Raw genomic sequence first — 19041 nt, 5'->3', positions numbered from 1 at the left:
GACAAGACAACTCTTATGTGCGGACGAGACCATCACTCTCGTAGGTTCTGATCCCAAAGCGTGGTATTAAGTATTTTGGTGCAGTTGTGGCGAGGCTTTGTGCTTGTGGTAAGGACAAAGAAGTTGTTCAGCACCAACACCGGGCACATCCAACATGTCGACGAGCTCAGGTGGCCAGCAACAACCAGCAGTTGGTCAACAGCAGAATCAACAGCAACAGAACGCGCAACAACAAGGAGCTTATGGTGGAGCCAGAACGAGGCGCGTGTGTGGCTCGAAGCCACCGAAGTACACGGAAGCTGGAGGTTTCGACCTCTATCATGCCCAAATCGAGGGATATCTTGCTCAGCACGGATGTTGGCAAGTTGTAAGTGGCAACGCAGTAGACGATCCAAATGACCCTCAATGGATAGAGAGAAACCAATTTGCGCGTTTCCTATTGCACCTTTTCCGCCAGCTTGTCTCGCGCTGCACCGCATCAAGCGTTTGTGAAATCATCACCATTGAACGACGCCACTAAGTACACCTGCTGCAGACACGTCCGATCCGATCGACGCCAGCGCCGGCACAACCAACTTCGTCACATTCGCCGTGCTAGCACCATCGCGCGCCTGCCTGTCGACCTGCACGCCGTCTAACACTATCGCACGCATTGACAAGCCCATAACCGACCCTTCCCCAGTTCTCCGACCACACCGTCGCGCTGTAAGGCGTGCACTGGGCGCACGTACAAGTTGAGCATCGACACCTGCGCCGCCCCGTCCTCCGGCAACCCCACCAGGACCACCCACTCTACACTCGATTACACGCCACCAGCACGCCTCACTGCTGCCGCTTCCCTTCACACTCGCTCGCCCGCCGCCGTATATGTCGCCGCTCCGCGCTCTCACCTGCCACCTGCCACCAGCACGCCGCCCTGCCGCTGCTGTCCTTCACGCTCGCTCGCCCGCCACCAGTGCCACCGTCGCCATCGTATCCGCCGCCCTCCGCACTAGCTCACCCACCAACCGGATGACGCACTGGCGCCGATGGCCCATCCCTCCCTCCACCCAGCCGCTGCCACCGCTATCGCCTCGAGGCCACTCTTTTTAAAAATAAAAGTTTCATCCATTCACTCCTTCCTCCTAATCCACCCTTCCCCTGTGGATTCGTTTATTTAAAATGTTAGATTTAATGGGAGATGTTTGTTTTATAGAAATGTGGTTTTTGGATACCTGTTGTTCCGAGCTGTCGGAAACATGTCGGAAAGGGGTAGGGTGTCGGAACGGTTGCGATTTGGAAGTCAAATCTCCTACTACGTAGTTTAAAATACTATATTTTGAAATGTGCGCTATTTTCCACACGAAGGTACATGTAGTTTACAATAGATAACGACCAAAAAGTGTGTTTTAGCGTATGGTGCTCAATTTCACATAAAATCTGATTTTATGCGAATTCCATGCCTTAATCCGGAAAACATGATTCTTCGAAAAGCACATGCTTGTTTTTCGCATTTGCCTGCTGTTTTTTTTTTAATATTCGCATCTCATGGTTCCGGCCGTTACTTCTGGAATAAGTACGATCCTATGAAAAACAGTTGGCTACATTTGTGGCCCAAACATTTAATTATAGAGGCTTCTACCCGAGAGTCAGTCTATTTCAACGACACCTGGGTTCTGCCTATACAGACTCTACAGGTGCAAATACAGTAGCTAGACACTTCATCTTCCTCACTTTCCAACTTGCCATCAATCGGCCAAGGGGGTGACGGGCCGAAGTACTGTGAGCGTCACACGCATACCCCTGTAGTGCATTGTGGAGTTTAAGACGGCGCGTGGTGTTTTTTTTACCGCTTTGAAGTTGCTGCCTAATCCTATATAGCTGCACGGAGCCTGATAACATCCATTTTGACGACAAGTTGGAAAATCAAGCGTAGGGTTATAGCAAACAGTAATCTATTGAATGTCTTTAGTCTTAGGGAGCTAGGAGCAAGCAGAATACGACCGGAAAAAGGTGCCTTACAAAGCATGATTTAGTTAGTCGTCCGATTCGTATTAGGTCTCGCGCTGAGATGCGGATAGGCGAGAGCAAACGCTACATGGTTCAGGGTGCTGTTGCTGATCCCGATATAGACGCTGGGCTCTAGCACGCAGGGTGCGAACACGCTCGCCCATTGACTGATACTTGGACAGCACCGTATCGTAGTGTTCGCTGTCGTGAACTCGTAGAGGCATCAAACCTACATGGAAGTTGGTCAACGTCACACATAGCCGAGCAACAACATCAAAACGTTCCTCGTTCCACTTAAAGGTCGCATAGGTAGCTTTCCAGAGCATACACATCCGGCCAAAATAATTCTCAACCAGGACGCGATCCGAAGAAATTGCACGGTTGCGACAAATATCGTCACGGTCAAGAGTGCCTCCGCGCGGGTATTTCTTTGGCTGGATCGCTCGAAGCACCCGCCCGGCACGCTGGTAGCCCTTGTCTACTAGCACGGCCCACATATGTGGAAACTGCGCTGGTTTAGCTCTAATTTCAGCAGTTGTCCCGTCCTCCTTGCGCAGCATCTGACGATGAATCGTGAGCCTGTCGAGCATCATCGTCAGATCCGGCGTTGATCCAGGAGAATGATCTGAAACATCAACAGTGAGACCTGGTGGTGTCACAGAGCACTCAATCTTGAGCCCATACAGCTTGTACTTAGCGAGACAAGTAGACCTTCTGTTCTGCAAAGAGACCACTAGGCCGATATGCTGGCTGGAACTTGACGTCAGTAGCGTAGAGAGCATGTGGATAGTTCGTAAAGGTGTTTCCAGCTTCCATCTGCTCAGACATCCGTACGCGCTTGACCATCTACGAGTTAATCACGGGCTCAATTGTCTGAATGGCACGGTAAAACATTTTCTCCAGCGTCGAAATCCCGATGTTGAAATCGATCGCGTGCTTCTGCCATGTGTCAAAATGCTTCAGCACGGTCAGGGTAATGAACATTGCGTCCTTCCCCGACACAGACGGTTTACGCCCACGACCTTGCGCTCATGTAATCGTCACCGCAGATTCCACAAGAGCCCAAAGCGCATCCAGCTCGGACGCAGAGAGGTTGGTCATGCCCTTTAGCGCACTATCACCACCTGCCGCAATATACATAGACAGAATAGGTGAGCCAGAATCGGAGGCTTCTTCCTCTATATGGCGAGCGACATCGCCATAGTTCTCGTGGCTAACAACGAGGTTGGAGGTCTCGTTCTCCCACTGTCGGTTGAGGCGGTCGAACACTTGGCTGGCTGTACTGGGCATCTTGGTAATTGACAAGTGAATCTGAACTTCCTCTCTGTGCTTTGATTTTTTTCTCAAATTAAATGGCCAGGATTTCGCGAAAACCAGATATGTTATAGATTAAACGATGTCGCACTAGCTTCAGATACATATTTTTTAAAAATGATACCACGCTGTTATGTATACTTGAATATTACAGCTGCAGCCTATTTATATTAAAAGTGATAGAGTCGAAGGCGAAAATATCGCCATCTTAGAGTAGTTAAGGTGTTTTAAATTTGAAACTGTATTGTTTGCGCCAGATAGCGTTGTGTCGTGAGCAAATACTGCTATATAAGGTACATGCACATAACTGACGAAAAAATTACTTTTTTAGCCTGTGGTCTAATACTCTACTACATGTACTACATGTAGTACTCGTATAGTACATGTACAGTAGTACTAATTCGGAAGGCCTGATGACATTGTCACCCAAAGAAATTCCTCGAAGTGAGCCAGCAGCTCTTCAAGAGCTGCCAGCTGGCGAGATGTCAGTGCGTCGCTGTGCTGCTTCAGTGCATGACAATACGGCTGCCAGTAGCCGGTATAAAACGAAAAACCGCAGTAGGAGATGGCCGATAGCCGACGAACTCATCCGATCACAGCGACGCGGCAATATAACTGCAGGCCTGTTGACCCAGTCGGCACTAAGCCCAACGGTAGCTCATACGCTTGAAGGAGTCTTGGTTACCGGTACTGTAACGCTATTCATATTTTGGTCTCGAAGGTGTTCCAACTTGGAACAGCGGAACTTCCAAGTAGTATTAATACACTGTACATGTAGAGAAAGCAGCTGCGAAGTGCCGTGAAGATTGGATTCGTGTCGTACATGTAGCAGTTGCGGTCCGGATTGTGCCGTTAGCCAAGCGCTAGGGCCAAATTGAGCACATCTGAGTCGAGGGAATGATAATCAGGCTCGAACCGCGATCGAGCGAGCGCCAGCCACTTGCAAATTGCCAGGTGTGCTGTGTTCTACGACGAGTCGTTATTACATGGATATATTATTGAAAATTCCCCACTCAGAATATCAGTACGTGTACACCACGAGCCAGGTCAAGACTTCAGAACCATAGAGCCTTTGCCAATCAAGAGTAATAATGCATGTAGTTTTTTCTACTCGACTAAAATTATCTCGGTAAAAAATGAGTTGGTGTGAAAAAGCACCATGTATTAGTACGATTCACCCAGAGACGTCTCTTACAAACCCTCGTATCTTTCGAAACAGGTCCAATCCGTTTCAACGGGGAATGCGATGGCGAGATTGTATCCTTTCTATGGAAACAGTGGGACGTTGGGAAAATGAGCATCGTCCCGCACCATCCCGGTTATGAACCTGCGCCTTTCCTCCACATCAAACTTTGATTCAAAGCTCGCGCCATCGCCAACAACCAACCCACTTCGTAATTCTGCTGCTGAGCCACAACCTCAGTTTTCAGAACCAGCTGCAAGTGAAGTCATCACCAGCCAGCCACCGCTTGCTGCAGCCATTTTCCGATCTTATCTCTGCCATGGGAGTCGTTTTCCAGCCCATCGATCGCCATGATGCCATCCAGCACGAGGCATCGCCCGAGTTGGCGCCACAATCTTGGAGCCGCAAAATGCAGCCCCCCACTACGTACGTGATTGGTCTCATTAATCTTTGCAAGATAACTCTCTTTTCTAACAGCATCAAATGTTCTTAACTGCAGGCTCGCGTTGACGACATGCCCCGTGTTTTCACTTCAAGACAGCGCCGACCAAAGCTCCTGGCACTCAAACACTAAGCGCAAGTGTATCCAGGACTCCATGGTGCTGAATTCGCAGCGACCGTCACTCAAGCGTTGGGCTAGCTTTATGATTTCACCACGTCGTTGCTTGAAGCGCCAACGGGTTGCAGTGGACTGCAGCTACCAATTTGTCACTTGGGACAAGGACCAGTCGGACAGAGCCTCGGTGGGCTCTCCAAGATCCTTGCAATTTGCGTTACCTGACCTCTCTAGCCGTGACACGCTACGGGTGTTGCATGCTATGCATTCGATTCCTAGTGAGCTGCGTCACCTTAACGGCAGCGCTAGTCGCAATCACCTTCGACGACGCTGCAAAGTGCGGCAAGTGTTTGGGTGGCGTCACCTGCTCTGTCAGGAAGAAGAGGACGAGCAATTAGCTCGTCGTGTTGTGTGGAAGAGTGCTAAGGCGCTCGACTCGCTGAGGATGCGGCCGCTTGCCCGCCAGATCTGGCGATCGAGCACAGAAACCTCTGGTGGGTTGCCCAATGAAGAGACGGGAGAAGTGTTGTACACTGTCAACAAGATCGCCCGGGTAGTTCGGTCCTCTAAGAAACTGTACGGTAGCCGTCGTCGCAGTCGCGACCAGGTCTGGCTGGAGTGTTATCTGGATGGCGGACTGCAAGTCTGCGTGGCTCGCAAAGAACTCCGCCAGTTCAGCCAGTATCACGCGCCTGAGACATCGACCACCGAGTGCCAAGGGTTCCTGGTGCGTCCAGTATACACAAAAGCAGTCAAGTCGCGGCTGGCTGGCTGCTCCCTGCAATGCCTTCGAGCTGTCGATCCAGGTGATTGTGGCATCCAATCCGCCCAAGCTTTGAAGCAACAATTGATCGACGATCTCCCGCAGCTCACACTGCAGTGCGAAGAAAATTATCTCTACGACCTGGTGCAGACGCCGCAAGTCCTGCTTGACAGCGTTTTTGCCAACGACTGCATGCCATCATAAGAATAACGTTAACGTTGAAGCAACACGATGTTTACACGTCTTCTGATTACACTCTTTAAACTGATAGATCTCATTATGCTTTTGTAGAGGAAGTTATCCTTGGTGACCGTCATTCTGCGACCACTCATCATGGCAACTGCAACTTCGATGTTTTTCCTTCTGATCGCCGCGTGGACCGCGATGCAGTCACTGTCTGCCGCCGAGGAGATAAAAGTGTCTGAGGATCTGCTTCGTGCGGTTCAAAGCGATTATGAAGCGCGTGTGGACATCCTGGTGCAGCTAGCATCGCCTTCGCAAGCGCTGCAGGACAGCTGCGACCGCTCAGCCTTATCTGCCGGGGGTCGCTCTCAGCGAGCTTCGTGTGTGGCGGAAACCATGCAAAACTTTGCTGAGCAGACGCAACAGCCAGTGAAGAATCTGCTGGATCGGAACAGCGATCTCTTCAGCTCTTCCACGTTTTTGTGGATCAGCAACTCGGTGGCTGTCATGGATGCATGTGGAGAGCTGGTGATGGAGCTTGCACGGCTGGATGCAGTTGAAAAGATCGACCTCGAGCAGGTGTTCGAGATTCAAGCAGGAGGCGACATGGTCGCGGCAGAATAAGCCGCCATTTAAGATGCCAATTCTCGGTCCACTTATCACATGTATCATCATCACGCAAGATCAACTGAGCCTTAGGTTGCAAGTTGCAACTTGCAAGTTGGAAACAAAATTTTGCGTTTCATAGTAGGTGCTTCGAAATATGTTCTTATCGTTGAAAACTTTCAAACGACTCGATTTTCAACTCCTAACCACTGCTGTACCTGCTTCCAACGATTATCGCTACGATACCCTCGAAATGGAATCATGGCTGTTCTGCCGATTTAATCATTTTGTACTTATTTTATATTTTATCAAGCCGATTTCCTAAACTGAATTACGATTCGATTCAAACCTGGAACCAAATGCGCAAAGTATAATTTTCAACCTTGGTAATACCTTTATAGTAGAGATTCAGGAATTTCCAAGCGGTTGCTTCCACGGTCGCCCCAGCACTGGACGCCGCCATCTTCGAAGCGAATGCCGCAACCATGATTCCAACCCAACGTCAGCTCGTCAAATTGCACATCTGTAGGTGCTGCAGTCACGCCAGAGCGCATACCCCAACACGTCACCGTTTTGTCGGTCTGCAGTGCGATCAAACAATAGTCACTACGGTAAGCAAGTACTGTACACATGTAGCATTCAATCCCTGTTCGTACCTTTAACCCGCACGCCGAAAGTCGACTGGTGCTCACAAGAATGAACTTTTCGTCGCTCGGTGGACTCGCTTGGTTGCGATGATTATCACCCCAGCACGAGAGCGTGTTGTCCTCGGTCACACCGCAAGCGAAATCACCTGGCGACGCTGATATCTGTCGAAAACGGGTGTTTGGGTTCACATTCAGCTGACCCTACAGCATTCAAGCACGCGACACGTTAGATAAGCACCCACAGGTCGTAAACAATGAACGTTCAAGTGACGTACATATCCGTTTTCGCCCCAACATTTCACCATGCCGTCCGTTGCAATTGCACACGAGAAGTCTTTGCCGCAGCTGACCTGCACAAACTTGCCACTTGGAGCCTTCGAGATGCCACCCGCCGCTGTGCCTGTAGTAGTACAATATTTTTCTCAGCTAGTTGCCTTCTGGCAATTTCTCTTTTATTACGCACCCCAGCAGTGCACTGTTTGGTCTTTCATGATGCCACACGAATGGAAGTCGCCACTGCTGACCTGTTCAAACAGTCCTTCTGGCTTCGTCACCGGTGCGCCGTCGCCCCAGCACTCGAGCGTCTCATCGATGCGGATTCCGCACGAGTGCAAACGTCCGCCACTCACTTGGATAAATTCGCCTGGTGGAGGAGAGCTCTGTCCGCCATTGTTGACACCCCAACAGACCACACGACCGCCAACATCCTCGTACGACTGCGTCTGGATCGCGCACGAGTGCTCGATACCCGCGGCGATACTGGTCTCGTCGATGTCCAGTGGGCTAATTATGTCTGGCACTGTTGGTTCATTATCTTCAGTATTATCGGCATCGCCTACGTTTGTTGCCACTGCTATATGCAGCAACAGCCAGCAGTAGCGCATTGTGAATAGTGACCGAAATGGTGACACAATTGGATTTTGGATCGCGTCTTTTCGTAATTGCATCCATGATTGGTCGATAAAACGAGCTGTTTTGACGAATTGAAACCCTTTATCCTTTCGTTTTAAATTGGTCAGCAACTTGATTCGTAGACTCAAAATCGGACGGCGTTACTGCAACTCGTCAACGACAAGACAACTGCTCTTATAGCAACGCAACAGACCACATCGACACAAGGAGAGCCACAGAGAGCAACATTTGCTAAATAAAATACGCTCGTGGCGTAATTTAAAAAAGATAAATGACTATTGTGAATTTCTTAGTAGCTCGCAGTCGGCCGTTTAAAGGAGACAAGTATGAGCGAAGACGACATCAGCCACGCCAACCTTCTTAAGAGCGCTATTGCAAGTCACCCAGCGCCTTCGGGGTATCTAGAGCTAGCTGCAGCTCGCCGTGGTGAAGCGGAGACTCTTCAAACTCACCAGGCCAAGCTTTGCCAAAAGCTGCTTCAGTCCCGGCTTCAGCAGATTGAACTAATGGAAGGGAAGCTTGAAAAACTGGCCAAGTACACGGCGAAGCTGTTAAATGCGCACGATGAGCTAGCTACATTGATCTCACTCGAAACGGAGGAAACCACCCGCATTGCAGCCGTGACGGGGTTTCCTATTCGCAGCTCAAAGTACGTCATGTCTTGCTCGGTTGTGCTGGAGGAGTGTTGCAGCTCAATGTTAGGCCACACGCAGCATTGAGAATTTGAGGACCAGAGTGGGGTTATTGAGTAAGAAGTTTACAATTAATTGGCTTCCGAAACACAACACGCTACGTCTTAATTGTCGCCCGTAATTCCAGATCTGTGTCGTGGACCGCCTTCGCTACCTTGTTTTTCCTCGTGGTTACCTCGGGTTGCCTTGAGATCATCCACATAATGCGAAGACGCATAATAGTGACGTCGTCATGGCTTACAGCACATCGGGTAAATTGCGAGCTATTTTTAAGCATCGTATACACTTGGGCGAGAACTAGCACACCGCAAGAAGTTCCGTCGGGCTGCTTCAGTCCGGAAAGCCACACGGTCTCCTCAACGATTGGATATGGCTCTCCCAGCATGGTGGAATCGTGCCAAACCCTTAAAAACTCGGCCACTACTGCCTCGTAGGTGTGCTCAAGAGTGTCGTTGTATGACGTAGAGCACAATGGTTCGTAGAAATACGGTGTGACTGTCGCCATCGCCGTCCGGTATGAAATACTGACAATAATCACACCCCAGTGTATGTCGCTCAAATGGACAGGCAACACAACGTACTTGCAGCTATCAAAAGAGATTTCTGGTGGCCTCGGACAGCCCAATGACGGTGCGAATGAGTCCAAAGCATAGCAGCTACCAATCGATTCGCAAATGCATCGAATTCCAAATTCGATAATCGTATCACTCAGCATACGATCTCGGGCAATCATGCCAACCATTTTCTCCACCATGACGGTTCCCTCGCCACAATCAAGCCGAAAGATTGAGCTTAGACAAGCGCTTTCCAGCACACGCACGATGTCGTCCGCCAGTTGTTGATGTCTCACTGGAACAGCGTCAGGCATTGGAGCAGCAGTTCCGGTCTCCTCGTCGAATATCTCCGGGTGTGCGAGGATCTTTTTCCACTTTGTCGATAACAGCCACTTCACATCTGCCATTCATGAATTGAACTTCTTGACAGGACTGAAGTACTCAACCATTCTGAAGACCCCACCACTAGTAGCAACACAGAAAGCAACACACCCCGTGAGCAACACATCAAGCAACACAGAGCTCCCGCAGCACATGAAACAGCACATGAAAAGCACAAACCTAGTAAAGCGCGGGGTACCACCAGGAAAGAAAGCTAAGACTTCGTTCGTGGACCCCTCCGGATGTTCGACAACTTGATGCTCATTGAAGTACTTTGATCCTTGACGTTTCTTCTTTTCGACAGCAACCACAGCGTTCAATTTAATGACAAGGTTCTGAGGAATCACGAAATTGTAGTCATAGTCAGCCGTACAAACTAATTCACGACAGCTGCGAGGAGTTCGGGCGCTCATGAAATCGTCATCCATGATCACAGGGTAGTTTCCGAGTATCTCGCTCACGTGATACGGGTCAGTCGTGTGGTTCGCCCATTCCAATAGTCGCGAAAGTGACGGTATGTTTTTGTCCGGAAGCGCAATAGCAGCCAGTTTCTGGGCCCGTTCGTGCTTTACTAATTTGCGCTGTGTCAGCTTCTATCTCTTATTGTGTCGAGGCTTGGGGTGAGGGGATACGAAGAACTTCGAGTCCGCAGTTAGCGGTGGCTTTCGCTTCACTGCACTTCCTGGGTGCATGCGCAGCCGCTTGTATTGGCTCATTGTGAGCTTCGAGACGCGTATCGGTTTGGTGGTCGGCCGACGGTAACGCTACTTGGACCTTCAATGTTTGTGTTGCACTCGGTGCTGGTCCTTTTGTCATCGTAAATTTGTGTATGGCTCCATCCCCCGTCTTGGGTGAATTTGGCGATTTCATCTGCCGGATAAAATCCATAGTATCAATAAGTTCTGTGGGCTCAGTTTCCGATGCGGCATCTGATAAATAAGAATTGTCGGTTTCGTCGTCCTCTTCCGGCAAAGTCGTTGTATCTGATACCGATCCAGCTCCAACACCTTCACGTAGCTCACGTTGAACCAGTTCCTTCCAGGCATGCAATGCTGTGCAGAAAGCAGGACTCGACAGACCTAATGACGCTCCATCACGGGCTCGAATACTGCTTTTGCATAGCAGTACTTCTCCTCGGTTGACATAACAACAACATTTGCTCGCTCGCGGCGACGCAACTTCACGTAGATGATTCGGCGCTTCGATTTAACGCGCAGTCTTGTCGTTTTGGTATCTCCTAGCTCTCCTTTCACTTGTGTTGCTTCGTGTGTTGCACCACTCGGTTGTGTAGCGTCCTGTGTTGCACTACTCGGTTGTGTTGCTGATAAAGTTGATGCAGAATCCTGCGGCTGGACCGCGTCGAAGGCATCGCTGGCTACTTTCATCGAAATTTAAACGTCCTGGAGGGAATAGATACCCGCTTGAAACGCCTTTTCCATTGCCGCCATTTCCAGCATGTCCCAGCGTGGAGAAATCGTCAATGCCGGGAGATACTCGAACCGGTGAACGCGGTCAGCAATGTACATCAAGTGTTGACACGGGAGGTGATTACTTCGATAGAATAGGCATGTACACGTCCACTGATAGTCATTGCAGCGATATGTGCGCCCCTGCGTAGACAACATCCACTCTCCCACTTCCACGTTTTCTTTCTTGCACGTAGCTTCCGCCAGATATACCATGAAGTGCTCCCACTGAGTGCGCACTTTTGTAAACGAAGCATCGCTCAGGTGCTTTGCCACAACTAAAAGGAAGTCTGGGACAGAGTCAGGTTGCCGCGAGGTCACGGAGTGCTTGCGAATTGAAGCAAGTAGCTGTCGAATAACTGTCGTTTGGTGAGCTAGAGGCCCTCCAATCGTCGCATCAATACGGGGCCTTTTACCGAGGAGCAGCTTCACCTGATTCCAGCTGGACTCAATTCGATTGGTGGTGGTATTGCCTGCAGAAAAGTACGCCCCACGGAGGTAATTTGCCCACATCGAATCGCACGTTTTCCAATTTCGCAAAAAATAAGCAAGTAGCTTAGGGCACTTCTCCTCGCACGTTCTTGTGAATGCTGCCAACTCTGAATTGAACGCTATCTGCGTGTTGCTACATTTCGCACAACATATTTAGCAACACAACAAAGCAACATATTAGGCAACATTTCATAATCAACACATGAAGCAACACACAGAATCGTACCAGTAGATTAGCTTTGCAAACGCGTCCTCCATCCTGTTGCGCTGTGACATTGTCAGGTCAAACTTGGGACGACGAAGCACTTTTCTCCAGTACGTGAGCGCGTGGAATTGGCACAGAATAACCTTGGTGCCGGGAAATGCTCTTTCCAGGACCCGCCACTCCACGAAATCTTTGTCGATAACGATAGTCTGGATTAAATTCCAGGACATGTTCTTCATTTTGAAGAATTCAACGATACGGTCCATTGTTTGTGCTTTTTGGTCTAGCGCAAGAAAGTCGATTACAGGTATGCCCCGTCCTGTTGCCGACGTGATCACAAGACTTCCTAAAAAAGCAAACAAGTTAGTATGTGTATGATCTGACAATTAAATACGATGCAACTTACCCAAATGATATCCGAGGTTATTAGTCCCGTGCGTCCAGTCCATCACCAGTGTGTCACCCCACTGACGAAAACACTCCTTCTGAATGGAGGTTTGCAATGCAATGACACAGGTTATATCCATTTGGTCTTGCACCAGGAGAACATCATTTCCTTCTTCCGCGACAAAAGCACCCAAAAGAGACTTGGTTCGTTCCAACGCTGATGATCCCAATAGCATGCGTAGCATATTACGTGTTTGCTGAGGTGTAATAGTAATATCTGCTCGTAAACAAAATGCTGTTAAGCTTGATTAAAACTTTGAATGTACAGCGATTCTTAAGGTTTACTGCGGTCACCCTCCATTACGAAAAGGACCCACCTAGCTTGTCCGCCAGATACCGGTTGACAGCAGCAGTACTGGGCTTCATCTCGTTGAGTAGACCGAGTTCTTGTCGAACTTTGCGCGACAAAAATGACTTCGCACTACGATACGAATCGTAGATCACCTTCGTAGTGGGGTGGTTGTGCATCGATATCTAAAACATTAAATAGTTAGAACTACAAATATGCGTAAAAACAGCATCTTACGCACCTCTGTGTCTTCATCAATACACACTTTCCACGAGGGTTTACCGGCCTCAACTGAGTAGACGGAACGCACAACGAAGCTCGCTTCACATCCTGTAAAGCGGCAGTCGTGTTCACGGCGCCCACGCCCTCGGGGGGGCCTGAGTTGCAGCATGCGTACACCAAACTCGTTTGAAGCTGTGGGTCAAATAATCAGGTATCTTCTTAGCACCAGGAAGCCTAAGCAACACTCTAAGCAACATAGCAGCAAACGACATAGTGAGACAGCAACATAAACGTCAATATCGGTATCGTGCCTTCACCTGTTGTGCTTCTCTCTTGTCTCAGAGCTCCGAGTTCGATAGCAAAGGAAGTGCTCGACTTCGTAATCTTTGAGCACTTTCTGATACTCCTCCCGCGTGCTGAAGACCTTTTGCGGTAGCCCTGGCTTGTCGTTGATGACTGGGTTTAGCGTTTTCACAATCTTCTTGCGGTTATCCGCGTTTTTGGTTTGGCGACGCCAGAGATGATGTGGTCGACTAGCCGACCCTTCAGTGGATACTCGTACCCGCTTTGTTGGAGGCTCAGGATCTCGGTCATCTGCAGTCGACAATCCTAAATTAGAAAGTGTAAATAACATTGTAGACGACTCGTACCTGAATCTAATACTTTGTTTTCCGTATCGTTGGAGTCCGCTAGGGTGGCTGCGGCGGCGTTATCCTTAGCATTGCCCTCAACGTTGCTCTCCATGTTGCCCTTAGTGTTGCCCTCAATGTTGCTCTCCATGTCGCCCTCAGTGTTGCCATCCATGTTGCCCTCCATGTTGCTCTCAGCGATAGCGGCCGGCGAGTCAGCTGCCACCTTAGCAGTAGCGTTCTGGGAGTGTTTCACCTCTTTTTCATGTGTGGTAGCCTCAGCCGTGGTATCCTGTGTGGCGGGGACATCCTCGTCCTGCGTGGCGCTCTTCGGGGCGTTCTTCGGGGCGGGAACATCCTCGTCCTGCGTGGCGCTCTTCGGGGCGTTCTTTGGGGCGGGAACATCCTCGTCCTGCGTGGCGGTTTTCGTGGCGTCCTGCGTGGCGGGGGACATCCTCTTCCTGCGTGGCGTTCTTCGGGGCGTCCTGCGTGGCGGGGACATCCTCTTCCTGCGTGGCGTTTTGCGTGGCGCTCTTCGTGGCGTTCCTCGGGGCGGGGGCATCCTTCGTGTGGCCGCGTGTCAGACCAACGTAATCACGCGGGCTCAAGGTGGAGCGACGTCCTTCACACATCAAATCAGTTTATATCCATCACAGCGTACCTTATAAGCGTCATACCTGTGTTTGCGACCAACTGGACGTGCGCCACACCCTCTTGTTTCGCAGCCCCCGTACTGGACGCTCGCATCTTCTCGTCCTTCTTCGCCATATCACCGTTGTAGGTTTCTCCAATGTCGTACTTTGTCGACCACAAGATTTTGCAAATTTTTAGTATAATTGTTTGGTTTTAAATTCACGGGAAGATAAACTCGATAAATTACCGAACAACACAGCAAGCTGCTGCGTTGCTCTAAACCACCTATCGTGTAATTGATGTAAAGTTGTAGTAACGACTCCGCTCAAAATCGCAAGTCGCGACTTTCACCTACTCCTGCCAACTTGGCAGTGAAAACAGCACTGGCTTCGGCACTGGACGTCCTGATGCACAGGCCTCTCAAAACTAGGCAGTACTACCTAAAAACCTAGCAGATGCTCAACTAGGATTTTTCGTGCCTTATTTACTATACGAACTAGGGTGGTATTCAATGTTGATGATAGTATGGGATAGATGGTGAAATGTATGAAAAGCCTAGAATCTTCGAAGTTCACTTTGTGATGAGAGTTTCTGCTGCAATGGAGCTCGCGAGGGGAATTAGATCGAAGTATTGCTTTGCCTGCAACTGACCTTCAAGTGCATAGTTGGTCAGCGATCCTCGGTGGGCAGTTTTGACACCTTTAAGTGAGCTGAAATCACCTTCCACGGTATGGGTACCGGGTGGAATCGAAGCCAGCCCCAGCGCAAACGAAACTAAACGTGAATACTCACCAGAACCGTTCACAATACGCCATGCTTCGACTACACCTTTGGTGTAAGACCTGTCGACATAAGCCTTGAAGTCCGGGTTGAGCTCGTACGTTTCACGCAACTTACGGACCTGCTTCCAAATGCAGCTGATCACCCCACTTCCGTATTGGACTCTCAGTCTTTTCTTGTAAGGCAAAATCAGCTGACCAAACTTGGTCATATCTTTCAAAGACCGGAAAACCTTTTTAGTTGCAGGCTTCTTACGTGTTGCCTTCGCTAGCAGGACATCAAAAGGCCCGGTCGAAGAAGCTGGCTTCTCTTCCCTTCCAAAGGCTGTACAAAATTTGCATTGTGCTTCTAAAACTTCGTTACTAATAGTGGGTACTGGCTGGAGCCCAAGTTCGGTCTCGTACGACGTAAGATATCGCTGACGTGGCTCTGACTGCGGTAATTTGGCTTGTTTAAGCTTCAGCGGACGAGGCTTGAGTAGTGGAGTACGAGCTTTCCCTTTCTTCTTCTGTGGAGCCATAGCGGAAATCGTGAAATGAGAGAAGAAGGGAACAATGAACAGGCGCTGGGCGGTTGTGAAACCACTTACATGTAAATGAGAGAATTATAGAACAATGACAACACCCAGAGCTGTTTAAAGAGCTTTGGGGCTTCACGCAGGCGGTGGTTAGCTTTTACACTTGTGGTTTGTATGGAACTTTCCGGTTTCAACTAGGCGGCTGTCAAAACTTCGTTTAGGTAGTCAGTATTTTCTCGCAACACAAAGCCTAGTTTTAAGAGGCCTGCTGATGCAACAGCAGAGGAATTTTGGGCATGGGTTACACACGACATGCTCAGACAATCCCCTCGGTAGTAAATTTTAGATCTGGCATGCACCCTCAATACTAATACAAGTACCTATCACCCCTCAGTTGTAAGAAGGAATTCCTATTGTGGAATGATTAACTATGAGAGTATCAATTGTACAGGACGCTGAAAAGGTCACCATACAATTGTAGCGGTTCCAATTTTTACTTTAACGAACGTTTCTCGTAGATTATTTATACCCGTCGACGACCCCAGAAACACCCCACGAACGAGAAACTTGAGCAACTCGGCCCCCTGATAACCCTTGATACAACAACCCGTTCGCAAGATCAAATGTGGTGGCTGCTACGATGGCTACCGGTAGCAAACGAGAGCAAAAGAATAGGCCATTTGACAGCAGCTTTTGATAGCCGATTCTAAAGGTTTGATAGTCTTTTTTGTACTGCTCGTTTGACAGTGGCGAGTGTATACTGTAGTAAATTATGATCCATTTATATGGTACATATGGCGATTAGAATTCCCTTTAACAGGAATATCAAACGGTCACACGACGCTATGACCAACGAGGGGATTGTCTGTAATGCGTTAAGTTTTTTCATGGATGTTGCTGGACAAAGTCACTGCAAGCAAGTGTCGCGGAGTTCCGCAGAAACACGCGCTGTCTGACAACGATCGACTTCGAGCTCTTACCGCTACTTGTCTCCTTGCAAACCCGCACGCAAATAGTACTTAAATGACAGCGCGATGATACATGCACATGTAGCCTCGCCGTCACTTTCGTTCATGTTGCGCATGCAGTCATTTTGCAAAAAGAAACTTGCACTGGCTTCTTCTCCCTCTCCATACAAACATGAAGATACAGTACTTGCTCGCATAATCAGACCCATCAATGCACTGTGTAGTAAGTATACACCAATGTATACATCAGCCACCATCTGATATGATCACTTACAAATTTCAAGTCTCCAGAATCCGTGAAATATCCGGACGGACCTCTCCCCCTGTTCGCGTTACCGGACGAAAAGAGCCATTCGTCGGGTAACGCGATCAGCTCATTACGCATTTTGCCATCAAGTGCACACGTCAAGCACCGAAACGCTCAAAGTCGAACACCGAGTCAAGACACTCCGCTTGAACCCCGAGTCCAGCGCTAGTGTCCTCCCTCGTCTTCTGCTCATCCATCCCCTTCCGCATTGGATGTCCGTGAAGAGCTCGTGGACTTTCAACAAAAAGTACCCCGTGTACACCGCCAGCCACTAGGCGCTTCCTCCCTCACGCTCTACCGCGCAACAAGAACCACCATCAGTGCAACGATGACTCAACTTGAACTACTCGCTCATTCCCCGGCGCCTTTCAGCGGTCCAAAAGTCAACTCTACCGTCCCACGTCGCCATCTCAATGCCAACACTTTGCTTCGTCGCGCGTCGTCGGCTAGCCCCACGTACGACACGATCGAGTGCAAGGCTCTGATCCTCGGCTGTGGAGTGGCTGGCAATGCCGCGGCTTTGCGTCTAGCCAACCAAGGCATCAAGGTGACGATGCTCGCCGCCGCTGAAGACCCGAACAACTGTGCCACGTATTACGCCCAAGGCGGCATCATCTACAAAAGTGATGACGACACGCCTGCTCTTCTGTCCTCCGACGTCCACCGTGCCGGTGCCGGTGTGTGTGAAGATATCGCTGTCCAGAAACTGGCCGTCGAAGGACCTGGACGTGTCGAGGAGATGCTCCTGGACGTCGCCAAGGTGCCATTCACCCGCAAGGACGACGGCGACCTCGCCCTCACACTGGAGGCGTCACACAACCGCGCTCGTATCCTGTACAAGGCTGACCATACGGGTCGTGCTATCTCCACTAGCATGGTACAAGCCGTGCGTGACCACCCGAACATCGTGTTGCTTACTGGTCGCAGCGCCTTCGAGCTCGTCACCAACGACGTCGGTGAGTGTGTCGGCGCCTTGACGGTGTCCACCAAGGGCAAAGTAGAACACTACCGTGCTCCGTTCACTCTACTCGCCACTGGTGGCGTAGGTGACGTGTACAAGAACACTTCCAACCCAGAAGGTGCTCGTGGTGAGGGCATCGCGTTGGCTGCTCGTGCCGGCGCGAAACTCAAGAACATGCAGTACGTGCAGTTCCATCCAACCACCTTGTACATCCCCGATGAGCGTCGGTTCTTGCTGACTGAGGCCCTACGTGGTGAAGGAGCTATTCTACGCAACAAAAGTGGCCGTGCCTTTGCCAAAGACTACCATCCAGACGGTGAATTGGCTCCACGTGATGTGGTTGCGCGTCTCATTCTAGCTGAGATGGAGAAACAGGACGAACCGTGCATGTATCTGGACATCTCACACGAGAGCAGTGACTGGATTAAGAGTCGATTCCCGACGATCTATCAGCACTGTATGGACCGTGGTATTGACATGACTAAGATGCCAATGCCTGTGGTTCCTGCTGCTCACTATCACTGCGGTGGAGTTGAAGTGGACTTGCAAGGACGCACGTCTGTCCCTGGTCTGTATGCTGCAGGTGAAGTGAGCTGCACTGGTCTCCACGGTGCGAACCGTCTGGCTTCTACTTCCTTGCTGGAAGGTCTTGTGTGGGGCTGCAGCTCTGCTGACGATTACATGGCGCGTATTAACTCGTTCGACTTGGATAACTCGAACAAGGAGGAAGATCCGTTCGCCCACTTGAATGGCTTCCGTGATCCGTATCCGAACGAGATTGAGGAAGTGATGCTGGCTACCCAGCGCATCATGTGGGAGTCGGTGGGTCCTATTCGCACGGCATCCGGTATGGACAGCGCGGTTGATAAACTCGCGTTGCTGGAAGTCAAGGCTGACAAACTGCATCAGGAGTGTCGTGTCACTCGCGAGACTGCAGGTCTTCGCAATGCTGTTCGGACAGCGAAAGAGATCGCTCTTGCGGCTCTGAACAGCCCTCTGTCGGTGGGCACGCACTACATCGTCACGGAGTAGGTTTAACTTTAGCAAGTCTCGAGCTAGCTCTTTTTCTTTTCTTTTGTTTGCCAGTCAGCACTGGCAACTTTTATTGTCTTTGCTTAGAACTGACCTGATAATTGGATAGTAAACCGACACCTTTTTTTGTGGTTTTGCCTTTTTTCCGCTGAAAGAATAATCCCGTTCTGTACGGATTTACCTTAAAACAGGCTGTTTTTTACTTCAAGTACTACGTAGGAGAAACGGCTACATGTAATTACTCTTAAGGAAAAAATGTTTATCCCTTGAATTATTGTGTTTTTCCACACCATAGAGTTTGTTTTTCATCACT

At 49.8% G+C, this 19041-nt stretch overlaps 4 protein-coding genes across 4 annotated transcripts; 2 read left to right on the top strand and 2 right to left on the bottom strand.

The window, feature by feature from the left end:
- Nucleotides 1-5082: 5082 nt before the first annotated feature.
- Nucleotides 5083-6009, top strand: PITG_16484 (uncharacterized protein; the record flags this gene model as incomplete). Its single annotated transcript, XM_002897470.1, has 1 exon — nt 5083-6009. One exon carries the CDS (start codon nt 5083-5085, stop codon nt 6007-6009), a length of 927 nt encoding a protein of 308 aa, XP_002897516.1.
- Nucleotides 6010-6989: 980 nt separating this feature from the next.
- PITG_16483 (uncharacterized protein) lies at nt 6990-8125 on the bottom strand (the record flags this gene model as incomplete). The annotated part of the gene is made up of 4 exons (XM_002897469.1): nt 6990-7175; nt 7251-7442; nt 7517-7641; nt 7705-8125. 4 exons carry the CDS (start codon nt 8123-8125, stop codon nt 6990-6992), a joined length of 924 nt encoding a protein of 307 aa, XP_002897515.1.
- Nucleotides 8126-14734: 6609 nt separating this feature from the next.
- Nucleotides 14735-15463, bottom strand: PITG_16481 (uncharacterized protein; the record flags this gene model as incomplete). Its single annotated transcript, XM_002897468.1, has 2 exons — nt 14735-14757; nt 14956-15463. The coding sequence occupies 2 exons, from the start codon at nt 15461-15463 to the stop codon at nt 14735-14737; spliced, it is 531 nt and encodes a 176-aa protein (XP_002897514.1).
- Nucleotides 15464-16821: 1358 nt separating this feature from the next.
- PITG_16480 (L-aspartate oxidase, putative) lies at nt 16822-18815 on the top strand (the record flags this gene model as incomplete). Its single annotated transcript, XM_002897467.1, has 1 exon — nt 16822-18815. The coding sequence occupies one exon, from the start codon at nt 17064-17066 to the stop codon at nt 18726-18728; it is 1665 nt and encodes a 554-aa protein (XP_002897513.1).
- Nucleotides 18816-19041: the final 226 nt, after the last annotated feature.

The sequence above is a fragment of the Phytophthora infestans genome, genomic scaffold (assembly GCF_000142945.1).
Source record: "Phytophthora infestans T30-4 supercont1.44 genomic scaffold, whole genome shotgun sequence".
NCBI lineage: Eukaryota > Oomycota > Peronosporomycetes > Peronosporales > Peronosporaceae > Phytophthora > Phytophthora infestans.
This window is presented reverse-complemented; position numbering and strand designations above follow the sequence as displayed.